The 18,801-nt window shown below is 41.1% G+C and overlaps 1 protein-coding gene across 2 annotated transcripts; it reads right to left on the reverse strand.

Moving 5' to 3' along the window:
- Positions 1-1,604: 1,604 nt before the first annotated feature.
- mettl22 (methyltransferase 22, Kin17 lysine) lies at positions 1,605-15,588 on the reverse strand. Of its 2 annotated transcripts, none has more exons than XM_083676963.1 (12): positions 15,494-15,588; positions 14,592-14,746; positions 13,490-13,685; positions 12,458-12,600; positions 11,853-11,893; positions 11,514-11,658; positions 9,296-9,367; positions 7,076-7,129; positions 5,873-5,953; positions 4,338-4,440; positions 3,608-3,776; positions 1,605-2,930 (listed from the first exon to the last, which is right to left on the reverse strand). In XM_083676963.1, exons 2-12 carry the CDS (start codon positions 14,695-14,697, stop codon positions 2,898-2,900), a joined length of 1,143 nt encoding a protein of 380 aa, XP_083533089.1. In that variant the 5' UTR covers positions 14,698-14,746; positions 15,494-15,588; the 3' UTR covers positions 1,605-2,897. The 2 variants fall into 2 exon arrangements, with proteins under 2 accessions (XP_083533089.1, XP_083533088.1); XM_083676962.1 differs by having other exon boundaries at positions 14,592-14,765.
- Between the last annotated feature and the right edge of the window lie 3,213 nt (positions 15,589-18,801).

The following is an 18,801-nucleotide window of genomic DNA, read 5'->3' on the forward strand; positions in this document are numbered from 1 at the left end:
GCCGTGCCTTTTGAGTTCAGCAATTCTTAGAAAACTGAAAATGACATTTATACAAAGTAACAGAGAACACTGAAATGTCAAGGTAGTGTGTTAAATTAGACCAAATTACGCTAACAGTGTAATGCATTCACTTGTGTACTGACAACGAATACGTTGATTATATAAGTTCCTATGCAAGAGAACTTTGGCCCTTATTAATGCATTATAACACTGTATAAAAATAGCTGATGCACGCATAACGTAGGTCTTATGTAGCCTACTCTAGTCTAAACGGAGGAACCACATTTAACCTTAGTAAATAATTAAAGTAAGCACTGCGAGTATTGTGGACAGAAATGCTCAGAGAATTCTATTACGCTTAAAAACGAGACCAAATCGGTACGTTCACTATTTTATGCACATTTGACACTTGTCCCGAATATCGATTGAGACGATTGAGAGCCACTATTAACACCTAGTTGGCAGCGTATAAGCAGCTTTATCTCCAGGTTATAAACGGTTATAAAGGCTATAAAAAGACATGTGCAGTAAAATGGGACCACATCACCCTTGGTCGGCACCTCTCACCCATTGTTCTTCAACCCTGGTTCTGGAGATTCACAGCTCAGCCATAACACACTCTGATTCACCTAATAAAGGGTTCATAGATTGAGTCAGGTGTTGGTCTGGGCTGGAAACAAAATCATGCACAGTGCACACCTGGGCAGGTCCCCAGGACCAAGACTACAGAACACTGACTTTAGGCTGCAAACTCCCTCCTTCGCTCCATCATCACAGCCTCATATGAGACAATGCAAACCCGCCATTTCCATTCAATGTGCCTACAATGTGCTTTTTTGCGCTTCTGGTTAGACGCTAACTGCATTTCGTTGTCTCTGTACTTGTACTCTGCACAATGACAATAAAGTTGAATCTAATCTAATCTAATCTAATCTACAAAGTCAATGAGCACAATGAAAGATCACTCAAGATCATCACACAAATGTCATTTACTCTATACTCTACATGACGCAGATACAGAGTATGACAGCCTACTCAAATGTAACAATAGAACTGATACATAGCATGATGGTACTATACTTGGAGCTTGGTTTGAGGTCTCTCTCCCCCCCCCCAAAAAAAAAGAAAAGAAAGAAAGAACATTTTTTCTCGCCTTCTGTCAAGGGGCTTTGAGATAACCTCCAGCAAGCTCAATCAGACGCCCTCTTCCCTGGGATTTCTCAGACTAGACAGTAAGAAATGATTTTGTAACAATCTGCAGAGTGAGTGGACTGGTTTCGCCTCACACTGGAAGCCCCCTGCTGGTCAGTCTGGGGATAGACCGTGGGAATATACTCAACTAAAGACTTGAGCTAGGTCCCTGACGTGTCCATGCACCTTTTTGGGGGTAAATAGCATTTACCAACCTTTTGTGAAAATATGCACATTTTAACATTAGCGTGTATGTTAATTTAACCCAGCATTTTCCTTTTTCCAACCACTACATCCCTGATATCTATACATTAAGAGAAGGGTGGAGAATTGGGAAGCAACATTAACAGCTCCGGTGCCCAGGAGTGAACTTCTGCAGTAAAAACTAATAAAAAGACACTTGTGCACTCAAGGAGGGGTTTATATCAATTTATTCAAAATATATTAGAAATATGTAAACATCAGTGCCATAATCTGGTATGAGCATTCACATTATGAACTGGTTTAACAGAGCCAGATTCTACACTGTAAAACCCAGGATTAGGCTAAAATTAATTCTGGTTTAGTTAATTCAGAACTAGAAGTGATGACATGAACATAGATTAGCCTGGCATTTAATACTACTGGACCACAGGTGCTACAACCCAAATGTTATAACAATACAATTACTATGCATAGTATTCCAAGACCATCTTTAAATCCATGAAACCAAAATCATAACAATGATCATAATTTCAATCCAATGCAATCTGGGTCACTGAAACCACATTTTAATCATACAGATCAGTGATACTCGATCCCGGTCCTGGAGAGCCGCAGTGGGTCCAGGTCTTTGTGCCATCCCTACCAGCCTAACGCTGTCATGCCTGACTGAACTAATCGACTGATCTTCAAAAACCTTGATGAGCTGAAGTCAGGTGTGTGTCACTGTGGAGCTGGAGCAACAGGAGTGGTCTCCAGGAGTGAGGAACACTGGCATAGATAGGTTTGTTTATAATAAACTGCTTAGAAACAAAATTCGCGTGTGGGATTACAAACCCTTATATTGCCTTTAAATGTACCATAATACCAGGTGTTATCAGGCTTAATCTGGATCCGATACCATTTTGTAATGATTTACAAGCAGTTTACTAATGATGAACCATTCCTGATCACTCCTAATAGTCCACCCTCTCTCTCTCAGTGTGTTCATAGTGCAATCCACACGAACAATACAGCTGCTTACTTCATTTTGAATAGCAAATAAATTAAATAAATCTATAAATCTAAACAATAAAAAAGCAATCTTGATTGCGGTTGCAACCGCATTGCTGTTCTTACGACCTTGATTGCAACCACATTGCTATTTTTACTTTCTTACTTTCACACTTTCACACTTCAGGTGTAAAAACATAATTAGGGGACCCAAATTAAAACACACCTTAAACACACATTATTAATTAAAGAGGGCCGGAACCATCAATCATTTCAAACAGAGGAAATCCAAGAGCAAAATTAGCCACACATTTTCTCCTAAACTGGAGCATATTTCCACCCCAATAATAAAATCTCATTCTTGCAGACTTGTGTCCCGACATGGACCTAACACAGCATGTTACACCTGTTACACCTCCGAGGCATGTTACACCTGTTTTAAACCACCTGATCAGTTTAGTCCCAGGACAGAATCAGGTCAGGTTCAGCTCAGGATACCTTGGGAGATACCTTTAAATGGGTGTAGCAGTCACCTTCCAAAGCTCCTAAAAAATAACAAAACAAAACAAAACCATTAATAGGACTGCCCAGCTTTAAATGAACACACCCAAGACTTGAACACACTATGGCTACACTGTAAGTAAGTCATACCTTGCTGAAACCCAACCCTCTCCATACCTCTGCTTTCTAATGCTTCTCATTGTATAGACAGGCTTACCCCTGTCACAGTGTACCAGTCCATTTAGATGGGAGTAATCACACTGATTAAGCCAACAGTAGCCGTACTGACAGAAGGGTGTTACTCCTGATAGGTTGAGGTGTTAGTCCAACCCTCTGATGACTCTACACATCGGTCATCCACTGTGATGGGAGATTCTTGTCTCTCCTTTCGGATTGTTTATAAACAATGCAGTGGCGCCCTCTAGTGGAGCACTGGTGAAACACCCGGATGGGGATGAGAGGAGGCCTCTGAAAATGCTTTATGCAGGTAGAGCGAGGTAAAGGTAGATGATTCTGAGGTAGAAGGTGGGGGGTGCTCGTGAGAGAGAGAAAGAGTGTGTGTGTGTTTTGATAGACTGTGAACATGTGTGTCTATGTGCATATACTGCATGCATGCGTGTGTGTGTGTGTGTGTGTGTGTGTGTGTGTGTGTGTGCGTGTGTGTGTGCGTGTGTGTATATGCATGCATGTTTGATTGAGAGCGAGTGTGTGTTTCCCTCACCAGTTGCTCTATTCGTTCATACTGCAGGTACTGGGGGAAGGAAGGAGCCACCTTCTCCACCCTGAAGCTGGTGCGTCCATCGGTCATGTCCTGCAGCTCACACAGACAGTGGCGGAAATGGTCGTAGGCCTCGCATGACACGTCCATGTGTCTCAGAGTGAAGTTCAGCCTGGGGACAACAGAACCAGAACCAGAAACAGACAGACAGACACACACACGTTTGAGATTGAAACCCAGATCGTAGTTTTTACAATAGTTTTGATCATCATCAGAATAACACTGGAAGTAAATATTCAAAAGACAAGCAAGCATCAACTATCTTGCGCCTTACTGAATGCGATGCGCTGTGAGCAAAAGTGCGGGAGTTTAAGGAGTTTATCAATAAGGTTTATCAATAAGGTTACTTTTCTGTCCCCTGTTACGACAGGTTGTTGTTCACTACAGGCATCGGAGGCTAAGTAATTTTTTTTTGATTAATATCGGGATCTTATGATGTCCTATTTGAAAAGAATCCGCACCTCTCTCTTACAAACACAGCCCAAAAATAGAGCCCAGATACGACTTGACATTAAATCTTCCACGTGCGTTCCGAATACATTCATAAAAATATATGATTTGGCTAAATGTTTTTATATTCAGCCCATATCATGAAAAATGTATCTGAAAATATATTTTGAGAATGTATTTTTATATTTGTATTTTTCGTATGGGTAATGCTGTAGTATCTTACCTTTTCTCTAAGGACAGGTAGGTGGTACAGGGGTGGTGGAGGTTGCTGCAGAGCCGGTACAGAGTTTGAAACAGCCCGTCTGTCAGCTCGTCATCGTAACACACTGGATGGGGACAGCACAAAAAAACACCACTATAAGCAAGGTCCAAAATTGGTACACACAATTTTTGGGGGGGATTTCCATTCTTCATCGCAGTGGTTACCCTGGGAACCCACAGGATGGGCAGGCTTTAGTTCCAGTTAGGGCTGGGTGACAAAACATTAAAATCTGATAAAAAGCTGAAAAAAAAAGAGGCAGGACTGATGAAAAGTGAGAAAGAGAGCTATTCATATGTATGTGAGATTCATTTTCACCCATTGCTGAGAGCACGGGGTGTCCTCTCCCTCACATGCATAAACAACATTTCTTTTAGCACAATCTTTCAAAAAGTAATACCTTTTTTTTTTTTTTAGCACAATCTTTCAAAAAGTAATAGCTTCATAATCATTTATACCAAGAAAAATATAAAAAACGGTTTTACAATTTACACACATAAATACTTTTTATGATAAAACCAATAGGGTCCAGGATTTCACATGCCCCTATCTCAATCTTTAAAATCACTTGAGAACTATTTTTATGACACAGGCAGTGCCAATACAATGACAAGTTGTACATGCAAAAATGTAATGTTAATCAAGACTTCTTTTCACCTCCCATAGGCTGAATTTGGCAAACTCTTGTCTTTTTTTGCCTGAACCCATTTGTAATATTATGAATGTCAAATTAATTCTTGACACCAAATAAAATGGTTTGGAGTTGTTGGGGACATGTTTTTTTTGACAAATTCAAGAAGAATTGGAAGCTTAAAAAATATATAATTCTGTTTACTCCCTAAAAGTACCACCTGGGGTCTGGCCAGACCCCTGTTTGTAATTTGAAGGTTAAGCCGTGTGTTAACTACAGTACACAGCCTGCCTTGCTCTGAGGTCCGAGGCCTATTGACTTTTGAACATTTTCTAGGAGGGTCTCTTCTATAATGTCACGCATACAGAATAACAAATACAGACAGTGACCTCTCGGTACACACTTGCTGCCTATCATGACTACTTTTGGTTGTCTCGTATTGCCTTGAGACATTTTGAACCCTGTGGTTTCTTCAGGCTTCAGTCCTAAGCAGAAAATCCCCTTCAAACATTACATAGGGTTCGCATTATTTAATGTGTGATAATTATGGTTATCGACTAATATGAAAACAAATATTGTGATAACACTTTTGGACATATCACCCAGCCCAGTTCCAGCCCTAGTTCCAGCCCTAGTTCCAGCCCAGTTGTAGCCCTAGTTCCAGCCCTAGTTCCAGCCCTAGTTCCAGCCCTAGTTCCAGCCCAGTTGTAGCCCTAGTTCCAGCCCTAGTTCCAGCCCTAGTTCCAGCCCAGTTGTAGCCCTAGTTCCAGCCCTAGTTCCAGCCCTAGTTCCAGCCCTAGTTCCAGCCCAGTTGTAGCCCTAGTTCCAGCCCAGTTGTAGCCCTAGTTCCAGCCCAGTTGTAGCTTACCATCAGCAGCAATAATAAACGTAGTGTTATCGTGGAGATCCGCCACCTCATCTTCTGTCCATCCAAATTCTGTGTCACCATCTAAGAAAGGAAGGACGGAGAAGAAGAATGACCACTTTGGACAAGAGAGTTCAACCCCACATCGCCTATCACAGTAGAGACCAAGATTCAAGATTCAAGATTCTTTATTTGTCACGTGCATACAAGTATACAGTGAAATGCAAAAGTGACAGTGCCACAGAGTAGTGCAACAATAAGTTTTAAAATAGAATAAAATAAAATAAATAGAAGTACTAAAAAATATAAACAGTATGAACTGTATAAACAGTATAAACAATATAAACAGTATAAGCAGTATAAACAGTATAAGCAGCGGTGAAGCAATGTACACAATGGAATGGCAATATATAATGGCAATGACAGGTTGACAGTACAGATAATTACAGTGGAGGATGAGTCTGCAATGGATGATTATGTGTGTGATGTCAATGAGTGTGTGAGTGACTTGAGGGGGGCACTGGTGGGGTCATCGTTGATGATCCTGATGGCATGGGGGAAGAAGAATTGGTCTATAGTAGATAGTAGAATTGGTCTATAGTAGACAGTAGAACTGGTCTATAGTAGACAGTAGAACTGGTCTATAGTAGATAGTAGAACTGGTCTCTACTATCATTGTTATCTAAATCTACAGGGATTAAAAGGTCTAAGGTGTGGTGAAATAAATATCTGTGCTGAAAATGTCACTGAAAACTAATTCATGGTTTTTTCTCTTCTCTGAAAGCAGACCGATGGAGTCACTTGCAGATTTTAACTCTCGAAGGCCAGCAATTTGATAGGGTCCCCTCCTATAAGTACCTAGGGATTTGGTTAGTTGAAAAGCTTAATTTAGGGCAAAAATACCTAAAATATGAATGAATATACCTCATATTCAACTCAAAACCCACCTGTCAACTCAAAACCCACCTGTTCAAACTGGCATACTATCTATAAATTGGACACTCTGCACTTCACTTGTTTTTATCTTAATGTGTTGTTTGTTTTGTTTTTAATGATTGATGTCATGCTTTTGCTTTTACTTCTCTTCTGTAAGGTGACCTTGGGTGACCTGAAAGGCGCCTCCAAATAAAATGCATTATTATTATTATTATATCTGTATGACGTGTGCATGCGTGCATAAAGGTAGAGCAGGTAGAGCCTTCCCACCTGTGCAGAGATCATGTCTGAGCCAGTCCAGCTGCCGCACCCTGACATCCTCACCTGTTAGAGAGAAACAGCCAAAAAAGCACACCACTGGATCGTATCGTATCGTACCGTGTGAAACACAGCAAAACAGGTAACCATGCACATGCAACTGAAGAATTATGGAACACAAGGAGAAATTACCAATTAGCAACTGGTGTCTGACATTGGCGTTACAAAAAAAGAGATAAAAAAGAAAGACTGTTTGTGGAAATATAGCTTTTTTTTGCATGGCATTGATCTAATTCAGTGATTACACTGTTACACTAATGCCAACAAATGGAGGTCTCCAGACGTCACTCTGGGTATTTTGGTTAGTAATGAGGGCCTGGGACTTCTAGTTTTAAGAGGGCGCAGGCAAAGCTTGGTCTCACAGAGCATGCATTAATTATGGTAGGGTATAATCCCTTTACTTTTAGTATGTCTTGTCTTATCTGTTGTGCCTGTGCACTTTATCTGTCTCACCGTGGGAGAGTGAGAAATGTCCTCTCGATGCCTTTGTATGTCTTGACGTGAAGAATTGACATTAAAGCCACTTTGACTTTTGACTTTTTGACTTACTGTTATTATTATGCTATTAGGCTACTACTATTATTATTAGGCTGTTATTATTATAAGGCTATAATATTATTAGGCCTGTTATCCGACATGTTAACCAATCAATTGATTTTGCATTACAGGATTGTGCAACTCACTGGGGCACAAAACAGAAAATGATCGATAGGATTCTGGAGCAAAAAGTCACAATTCGATGTGTCCTGACCGATGACCGTCATGCTCAACCCTCAACATGATGTTGATGTGTGAGAAGCAATCAATAAAGCCCTGAAGCCAGTCAGTGAGTCACTGACATTCTTTCTGGAGAGAACTGTCATGATGTTCTCACTTCTTCCTATGCTTCACTTGATAAAAATACAAAAAAATACATTTTGGACAGTTTGACACCAAGTTTGAAAGAAGGCACACTGTCATGATTAGAATCAAAGTCTGACAATGACTTAACCAAGGAATTAATGCGCTCATCCACATTTATTGATCTGCGCTTTCATAGGGATCACGACCCAGAGCTAGAGGAAATTGAGCAGAAGATAAAGGAGCAAGCTCTGACACACGGACAGCACACCCATCACAGAGGAGGAGGAGGAGGGAGAAGTCCAGCCACCCCCAAGAAGAACACGCTTTATCTCTGGCACCACTGGGCCAATTTTGATGAAGCTTGGGTGAATAATGAGTTGCCTTACAGGTGCGGCATTTACAAAATGACACTGATTGACCAATTGGATGAAACTTTTCAGACATTGAATAATTGTCACAAATTCACACAAGGAGGGGCACTACATCATTTGTGGGGGACAACATGTTTACTGTACATTTAATTTAATTGGTTTATTTTAGATTCAGGTTTATTTTTTCCTGACCAAGTGAATTGTATGCATTACAATGAGCCTATCTTCCGATTTCTACCTTTTCCAGCCTCCCCTGTATTGCACATATTTTACTAATCTGAGATTTGTTGACAAAGTTTGAGTTAGGAATTCTGACTGGGGTTTTTTGGGTGCACTGAGACACTGTAATATATAGGAGAGAAATAAGATATTCTTTCGTATTACATTACAAGAATTATTTAGTCATATGCCCACATATGGTCGCTAAACAAGAAGATTTAGACTTTCTAAACTGACGTTTTGGTCCTTAATGGAGCAAGCTTTGTTCCCCGTTTAATCCCATTCTCTAAATTGAGCTATTACGGCTGCAATAGCTCAATTTAGAAGAATAACCAATGAACCTCTAGAACGTTCTGCTCCTTGCAGTGGAGAATCGTGCAGATTTTATGGTCCGATCGATTTGACCCAAAGTATTCATATATCAGGGGTTGTGACATGATATCAACAAAAACAAAAAGCATCTGTTGTTTACAACCAAAAAAAAAGGTTTCTTAATTAGCAAATCCCCAGCCTGAACCGTAAGCAGGGGCAATATAACTGCAGTCATTGGGAACCATACTGCTGGCTGGGTTTCCTTCTCTGTTTTAAACCATCGATCTTGGTTTAGGACTGGGAGTCACGGTGTGTGCCCTCTCTTAGCAATCACTGACGTTCGTGGATCAATTAATTGATTGGGGTGAAGAGCAACAGAGTGAGTGCAGAGTGCAGTCGCCCGCCGCTGTCGTAGACATTTCCTCACCTGCCGGATCCTGTAGGTGTCTGTTCAATGTCAGATTCCTCTGGCACATGCTCAGTAGATCCTCCCCAACATCTGCAACATTGCAGAGACATCAGGTTTTAAACATTACAGAGACAGTGGGCTTTAAACATTACAGAGACATCAGGTTTTAAACATTACAGAGACAGTGGGCTTTAAACATTGCAGAGACATCAGGTTTTAAACATTACAGAGACAGTGGGCTTTAAACATTACAGAGACATCAGGTTTTAAACATTACAGACACTGAGCTTTAAACATTACAGAGACACTGGGCTTTTGCATTTCAGACACATTGGTCTTTTCCGGGGGAGTAAAAGAGCTGAGCAACAATTAGACACTAACTAGTACAGTCTCTGTGTTTGGGGCCTGTTTGACCAATAAACACAAGAGCATTTCTACGCAAGTGTGTTCATAGTCATACTGTATGTGATCGATAGGTGCAGTCGAATGAAAACTAGGTTAAAATTGCAATAAAAAAAACCAATAGCCCTTGAGTTGAGAATTGAGTTGAGGCAGTTCTGTAATTTAGGATGCAATATCCGTCCTTTACAAGCAGAGTGGATTCTAGTGGTCCCTGTCAGTGTGCAGTATTAGCCATTCAACAGTATAATGACCTTTTCTGCGGGAACAGTCCAATTACCTGCTTCAATAACCTTTAAATGTCCACCGACATTTCCATTTACAGCCCCACCTATATTTGTGTTGTTCGGGGCAGGCCCGCTTTTAGATGACACCAAATTACCAAAATGTTGCTACTAACATGTTGATTCACCTGGATAAGATCAAGACTAGAGTTACAGGAGAAAGAAAAGATGAGGATTATCTGTTGCAGTGTTCTTCCACACTGGTACTGGGGACCTGCATGGAGTACATACTTTTGTTCCAGCCCAGCACTCAAACACCTAGCCACTTAGTTAGTAAGGGCAGGTGCTCAGTAATGCCTCATTCATAAGATAGAGGGCGCTGTGATATGGAGTTAGAACTGTAACATGGCAATTGTGCTCTGAAACTTTTGAACCCTGTGACATCCATTCTTGAGGCACAACGCAACCTCCACACACACTTTTTTATTTGACATATTACATAACTGCACTACAGTTTTATTATTATTTATTTTTTTTACAAGAGAGCAGGGACCTGTTTTTGGCTGTGTTGAGCACCATAAAAGAGCGACCGGTGTGTTTGTTTTGTCCTTGGTGTTTACAATCAGTAAAACATATAAACCTTTATCTGTTAATACCCTTTCCCCAGCCATATTCATTGCATTTTATTTCCAGTTTATCCACCTTCAAAATGAATACCAGATCTATTAAACTAATACATTAAAGAACTCAAAAATAATTCCCCCAAAAAAAAGAAAATACAGTGGCACAGTAGCAAATCACTGCTTTCTAGTGATGCTTCTGCCACAGTAAATTGCTTGTGGTGGAGTAACTAATCACAGCACTTGTGGGGAAATGCTTATTTCCACAGGGCCGTTGCTCTCTTCACTGTAATTGGAGGGGATTGCCCTGGCCTCCAAGTGGCCTGCTCCTAGTTTCTAAGTGGATTGAAACGGTGTCTATAGAAACCCGTAGGATGGAGGCTACACAATAATTGGAGAATGGAGAAAGGCTATTGGGGAGGGGGAGTTGCTAAGGGCAACCGTACGCAGCTCTATAAAGGTGGATCTTGAGGCAGTGGCAGACAGGCTATCATACAAAAAGCTGACGGCTAGCATTCCAGCATCTTTCGTTCTGAGGGTACGAGTGCGTTGGCAGGAGTTGATCAGACCTGCTCAATACTCAGGTGTCGAGACCGTTAAGGGCTTTATATGTTAAAAGCAAGGCCTTGAAGTCAGTGTGCTGTTTTAATGGTCGCCAATGCAGGGTGATGGAACTGGGGTGATATGATCAAATTGTCCGGTTCTGGTGAGTCTACTCTGTTTACAAGAATCAAGGGTAGAAGAATCAAGCCCTTGTATACTGTAGGGTAGTGGTTCAACAAATAGTCCCTTACTCATAATGTGTGACAATAACCAATGACACATATTGGTGTACCGTCCCTTTAAGTACACACTGAAAGTTGCTTCTACGCACACATCTAGTGTTTGTTTTCATCTTGGTTACGGTTATGGTCACGGTTAAGGTGTGGGTTCCGTGGGGCTCCGTTGGTGGAGCATGGCAGTAACAGTGGGTTCTGCTATGGGGAGTTTTACCTGTGCAGTACACCGTTTTGGCCACGGTCGCCATGACAACACTGGTCAGCCCAGTTCCCGCCCCCAGCTCGAGGACAGTTGTTCCCCTGAACATAGTTGGCTGAGAGAGGATGAAGTCGGCCAGTAGGAACGCTCCACGCCAGACCTGGAGGAAAGTGGGATGGAGGGGAAAGGAACGGTAGGTTCAAAGGGAGGATAATAATGATAACAATTATAACATGCATTTATATTGCTTCAGTTTATTCAGTATATTGCTTTAAGTTACAGACGGGCAGGAAGGGAGGTAGAGAGAGTGGGTGAGAGAGGGAAAGAAAGAGAGAGAAAGAAAATGGCACTCACCTGTTTTCCAACATCCTCTAAAGATGTGGCCATGGTGTGCTCTGTCAAAGGCAAGTTACAGATGAAATACACACACACACACACAAACACACTGCGGTAGATTAGACTTGACTTTGCTGTCTCTCAGTCTCAGATCTTTCCTTACTAAGCTCTCAGGGATCTAACACAAGATATTCAGCCGCTAGAAGGAAGTGGTTATTTTGGAATCATTAATGGAGTGTTCTAGCATTGCCACCTTTGTTTGGTTCTTGATTTTCCTAATATAAGCTCTTAACATTGCACCGGAGTTCCATTGTCTCATGACAGATAGCATGACTCCGTCTATACTGATCTGTCTGATAACTCGCAAACAATTATAGGAAGGATAAAAAGTAGCCCGGCTGAAATATACACTATCAAAACGTTGTCATGGTTACAATGGGACAGACAAACCTTTGGGCCTCCAGCCAGTCTCAGCTATTCAACAAAACAATAAATCCATAAGTGATTTTATTATTGTTTTAATTGAGTTTTGATAGTTTGTAGGTTGTAATGCCACTGAATGCTGCGGTTGTAAGACAACGCCAAAGTTCAGGTAATAATGGGGTTCAAGATGAACCTCGTACCAATCCTGATGACATCTCTGGAGCACTGCTCTTCTTCTTCCTCTTCCTCCTCCTCCTCCTCCTCCTCCTCCTCTACTCCAGCCTGACGAAGGATGATGGGGCAGACCCTGTGTCTCTCCTGGTCTGACAGAGACTCTCTGGGCCTTAGAAAACAGGCAGTTAGCACAGCGGCTTGGCTTTTTGTATCTTGATCGATCAAATATAATAATATCATCACCATAACTGCTTTTATCCTGATAATCGCTGAAGTGAGTTAGCATTGATGGTCTTCCACCTACCTACAGTACCTTGTAGGCCAAACTGCTTAGGATTTCCATGGAGAATTTGTGATTTTCTAATTACTACTCTTGGCTTTGGGATTCACTGAAACAAGCATCACTATGTAGCTAGTTAGTTACCAACTGTGTTGAATTCGGTGAGGTAAATAAATACCATAGTCAACATTAATAAGAAAGTGTACACACACACACACACACACACACAAAATAAATAAATACCATAATGTCAACATTGTTACCACTCAGCTCAAAAAATAAATACCATAAAGTCAACATTGTTACCACTCAGCTCAAAAAATAAATACCATAAAGTCAACATTGTTACCACTCAACTTCCTATATCAAGTACTAACTGAGGGAGGACTGTAAAATAAAGTGCTAATCATTTAACTTACCCATTAATTTACAGTACAGAATTTACTACATATTTGAGATACATGATCAGATTGTAATTACACAAAAACAACCCATGAATTACTTGGATTACTTAGTTGGGTCTTTGGGATTCACTATAACCAGCATCGTTTGTTACGGAAGGTACCATTTGATAACATTTGGCCACATACTAGGTTGAATCCTTTCAACTGAGACCCCGTTTATACCTGGTCTTAACATGCATCAAGGGTCTACACCTCACAGAATGTCTAAACGGGGTCTAAGTACCATGAAGCGGCCATTGTCACCACATAATTTCCTAGTAGATACTAGACAGTGGAGACTAGTAGTACTGTAAGTTTAAGGGCAACCAACTTACCTGCGAGTCACCTCCAGGTCCCCATCCTCATCTAGGATTGGTTCTGCCTCTGCATCCGCCCCGCCAGCTTCCCCTATCTCACATCCTCCTCCCTTCTCCGTGTCACCGTCTAACTCTTCCTCTCCAGGGGGGGAAACAACGTCACATGTGTCCTCCTTCTCTCCATCCCACAAAATCTTGAACCTAGATATAAACACTGGGCAGACATATGCAATCCATTAACACCATGGGCACCTTGTGACACTTACAGTGCATTTGGAAAGTATTCAGACCCCTTAACTTTTTCCACATTTTGATATACAGCCTTATTCTAAAATGGAATAAAATTTTTTTTTTCCCTCATCAATCTACACACAATACCCCATAATGACGAAGCGAAAACAGGTTTTTAGAAAGGTTTGCTAATTTATTAAAAAAATAAAAAACTGAAATATCACATTTACATTATTCAGACGCTTTGGTATGACACTCGAAACTGAGCTCAGGTGCATCCTGTTTCCACTGATCATCCTTGAGATGTTTCTACGACCTGATTGGAGTTCACCTGTGGTAAATTCTATTTGCTACAGTAGCACTGGCCTCCCTGTTATTCTGATCCACAGTATCACTACGCCTGACTGGACCTATTCACCGCAGGACGGCCAGGCGGCGGACACGGGCAGCATGTAGGAAGCGGGGACAGCACTTCTGCTACTGTGCTGAAAGGTTTTTTCAAATGGAGCTGACAGTCACTTCACACTGCAGCAGGGAACACAATTACTGGGAGAGACTAAAAAGGAAACGACTGCATGACTGATTGAAATCAGCTGCAATAGGTCACAGAATGACACGAGCAATATTGAGCGTTGAATTTCCAGATGCTCTGTTTGCAATAAATGTCCTGCAATTTCCATTGCAGTGAAAAGAGGGCGCAATCCTGCACATAGTGCCTTGAGTTTTTAGGAAACATGTTTACATAAAAAAAAAACAGGGAGGCTTTATGGGCATTCTGTTACCAAACTATGAATCTTAACAGTTCTTAAAGTAAACGTGTTTCTGTTTTTTTTTCCAGTGGGAATTGTTAGAAGTAGGCGTGCTAAAAGGTGGACACATGAACACTCACCTGGCTGTCCTACGCGGTTGAGGCGTGCCATGAGATGTCGTGTGTTGGGTAATAGGAGGTGGATGTCCGACAGCACAGTGTCATGGTGAAAGATGACCCGGTCCATGGCTGACCAATCATGTCACCTCAAACTACAGGAGATGTCTCTGCAATATCTGCAAATTAAACACACACCTGTGAATGAGAGCATATCATTAATACAATACAGCACACACACATGGTTAGCTATACCTGGGCATGAGAGCATATCATTAATACAATACAGCACACACACATGGTTAGCTATACCTGGGCATGATAGCATATAATTTCATGTCGTCTGCAAATACAGTACCAAACATACCAGGCCTATATACTAGCTTAATTCACCTTGGGAAAAATATATCAACCGCACAAGGACACAAACCTGATATCATTAGGCCTAGTATCACACCAAAATGACATATTACGTTGTTATTCATACATTCTCACATTTTGAAACAGAAAAGCTCAGCTGCATTTATAGCCTATTACTCTCCTTTCAAGTACTGAATAGGATTTTGTTGGTGACCCTGCATACGGGAAATGACAGCTGCTTTAAAATGTGCTGTTCAGGGAAGATTTTGTTGGTGTGCTTTTATTATGTTTTTCAGATAAAATGGCTGAATAAAAAGTTGTATAAGTGTAAGTTGTATAAGTGTAAGTTGTATAAACGGGAGACGCCAGAGCGAAGTCTCCACTCTCAAATTCATAGACAGACCTCTGCATGCAAATACTAGCCTGATAGTTCATGATAGTGAAATTACAGTTGTATTCAAAGCTATACATTCACTGAGACGAAGACAAGTCTGATCTAACTGGACACAAATAGCCTACTCGAATGAAGTATGACATAACTGTATTAGCTATATAACTAAACTAACCTGTCTGGGGCTGAGTGGGAGGTGACATTCAAACGCAAAGTATGGGCAGAGATTCTGAGTGGGAAGGTTCAGCTTGACAGCTACAGATACAGGTCAGGAACTGATCATTAAAACGCAAGCAAGCCCAAACATGGAATAGAAACATGTCATGCAGTCCGATGCAACGATATTTGTGAAACACTGAAATCAAATCTGAGTTAACAAAACTGAACACATTCTCACTTCCTAAGCTACGAACCTGTCTGCACCGTCCTATTAATAGTGTTGGGTGCAACATTCTAATGTGTCCTGCCAATGGAAAGAAACATAAACGAAGTTCCGCCGACACAACGGGGGCGTATTCAAAACCTTAATATGGGTATATTGAAGTGTCATTTTATGCTGTGAAACAGGGAATAACGCGCATTTAGATGCAAAATATCCTATTTATCTAGCCTGTGTGAACGAGAACACCTATCCATTACAAATAGGTGTATCGTATTGAACTGCTCCAATAGCATTCGAATGGCATTAGCGACAACTCGTTTCACTCAATGTTGTCAGGCTAATGTAAGGCGATGACATGATGTAAGGCCATGACATGATGTAAGGCGATGACATGATGTAAGGCGATGACATGATGTAAGGCCATGACATGATGTAAGGCCATGAATGTCTACGATGGCATTTTGACAAAGTAGGAAAGCAGAAAGTTAAATCAAATCAAACTTTATTTATAGAGCACTTTTCATACACGTATTCAGCACAATGCGCTTTATAGGAATATAAATAAAAACAATTAAAAGACAATGAGACAAAACACAAGTGCATAACAGTCACTCAAATGTAATAATAATAAGAACAATAATAATAATAATAATAATAATAATAATAATAATAATAATAATAATAATAATAATAATAATAATAATAATAAATAAATAATAAATAAAAAAACACCCGAAGTAAAAGCAAGGCTAAAAAGGTATGTTTTAAGATGCCTTTTAAAAATATCTGCCCCCCTCAGGTTCTCTGGCAGTCTGTTCCAGAGGCTGGGGGCATCACAACTAAAAGCTTCCTCTCCAAGCCTCTTGGTCCAGTGCAGAGACTTTATCCAGTGCAGAGACTTTAAAACTAGTTTGATGTGTGCTCTCCGTTTGGTCTTGGTCAGGACTCTGCTGACCTATAATTCTGTTCTATAATTTGCAGTCGACCAATAGCTTTCTTTGGTAGACCAGACAGGAGAGCGTTACAGCAATCAAGCCTGCTAATAAAAGCATGCATTAGCCTCTTAACTATGTCTATGACAATTATTTATTCTGAGTCAGGGGAGTATGGAGAACAATCAACAGCTTTTTGGTCTTTTTTCCTTTTCTTTTTTTTTTATGGTTTCGGACTTCAAACTTCAATAGCTCTTAAACCCAGCATGGAATCTCTATGACAATTATATATTCTTAATCAGGGGTGGAGGGAAAATCAACGCCTTTGATCAGTTAGTGACTAAAGGAAATAGCCTCAAAGCCTTCAATGGCTTGACGGCAGTTACAATCAGAGTTATTGTCCTCAAGACCAGTGCTCAGCTAGAGCTACATGGCCACAATCATCACTGTTCTATTGTGGGCTTGTCGCCTGTAGCATGGTGATGATCTTTCATATGTAGATGTGAGGATATGTAGACGTGCCTCAGGATATGGAGATCCATATCCTGATGGTGCACCTCGCCCGAGATGCACCACCCCTGGCCCGACATAGAATCTAACCCTAACCCTAACCCAGATCAGGGTTGGGGTCAATTCTGTGGAAATTTATGCAATTCAATATTTTAGAAGAGAACGTCCATTCTCAATTATTGTTCAATCAATAGGACATCAGAAATGAGATGTTTAGGTCGGATGGTTGTATATGACGTTTTTTAGAGGTCTTCAAGAAGATACCTAAAAAACATCAAAATCCAATCATACACAACATGTAATCACAATCACAACATCATTATGTTGTTATACAAGCAGAGTGGGTAGGGATTACACCTGCTACTTCCTCCACTGGCCACTAGTGGCCACTATGGAGCTTTTTAGTGTTATGTTCCTTGTGTCACCTGGTTGGGGGTAATTGGTAGCACCTGGGTCTCATTAGATTCACTTATAAGAATCTTATAAGCCTGGCTTTGTCTTTTCTGTTTGTTCTGTCTTGAGCCTTCACCATTGGATATACCTGTGTTTACAAGTAAAGTACCGACGTTGTTTTGATTATTGTAAACCTTGACTCCTTCGTCTTTCCTGCACTTGGGTCCACACCATACTACCCTGTTACAGAGAGGCGCAGAGACGCCATTCGTTCATAGCTATTTAAACTATCACACTGAGGGCTACATGGACATGATCAAGACGCTGTGTGGTAACTCTGACCCTGACCCAAACCCTAACCCAATGCCCATGCATAGACAGATGGCGTGAGATAAAAATGGAGAAGTCTTTTAAGGCCAATTCTAAGGCCTAGAATACACACAACACACTGGGTTACTTTTGGTTGATTCTGATGTACATTCTCTGTTGCTGCTGCTTGGGTTTTTAGGTTAAAGCCTCTGTGACTCAGTATCCCTCAGCATCCAAATAGGCACATGAGCATGCAAGGTGATAGCTGCATGAATAAAGAGGCCGGCGAGTGAATTGTAATTATCTCTGCCAGGAGTCCTGCCATTTCATTTCATATCGCTTAAGTGCACCTTTAAGAATTTTCAGAGGAAATATTAAATGTCACCTCAATTTGCATAAATTGGAATAGTACTGTAATTTTGGATATGATTTGATAGATATAGTGCATAGCACTGCCCTGAGCCAGGCGTTTATCCCACTTACTTATAACCTCCATTCCGTACTGTGCATTGATTTTCTATCCACCCCGATCTACATGTTAAAATGACAAGCATGCCTACTCCAAATTCAATGCAAAAACATGATTCTTCTTGAAGGTGTGGATTCATGACCTCAATTCAACACTGTCTACAAATCATGGAATCTCTACTCTGTATATCAGGTGCGTCTCATCTGAAACACTGTGCCACACTGCTCCCTCCTGGCTCTGCCTGGTAGGACAGTCTCCCTGCTGATCAATGGTACAGGACTTCACCAACGCACCCCGCGACACAACAACCTCGCTCCCTCCCTCTCTCACCCAACTCCCCTTCTTTTTGTCTCAGTCTTTCTCTCTTCCCACTCCCTCCTCTGCTTGCTCACTGTTTCTCTGCGCTCTTTATTGCTGTGATACACACTTTCTCTCTCTGCCTCTCTCTCACTGATGTGAGTCTCTCTTCTTCTATTCCATTTCTCCCT

This window comes from Argentina silus (assembly GCF_951799395.1).
Source record: "Argentina silus genome assembly, chromosome: 9".
Lineage (NCBI taxonomy): Eukaryota > Metazoa > Chordata > Actinopteri > Argentiniformes > Argentinidae > Argentina > Argentina silus.

What these genes read in the sequence shown, in the direction of transcription:
- mettl22 (XM_083676963.1), bottom strand. Translation starts at nt 14,697, where the DNA reads ATGGACCGGGTCATCTTTCACCATGACACTGTGCTGTCGGACATCCAC. An exon ending in CAACCGCGTAGGACAGCCAG is followed by an intron (nt 13,686 to 14,591) that starts GTGAGTGTTCAT and finishes ATGTCTGCCCAG; the next exon opens with TGTTTATATCTAGGTTCAAG. An exon ending in TACCTGTCCTTAGAGAAAAG is followed by an intron (nt 3,777 to 4,337) that starts GTAAGATACTAC and finishes TGTTGTCCCCAG; the next exon opens with GCTGAACTTCACTCTGAGAC.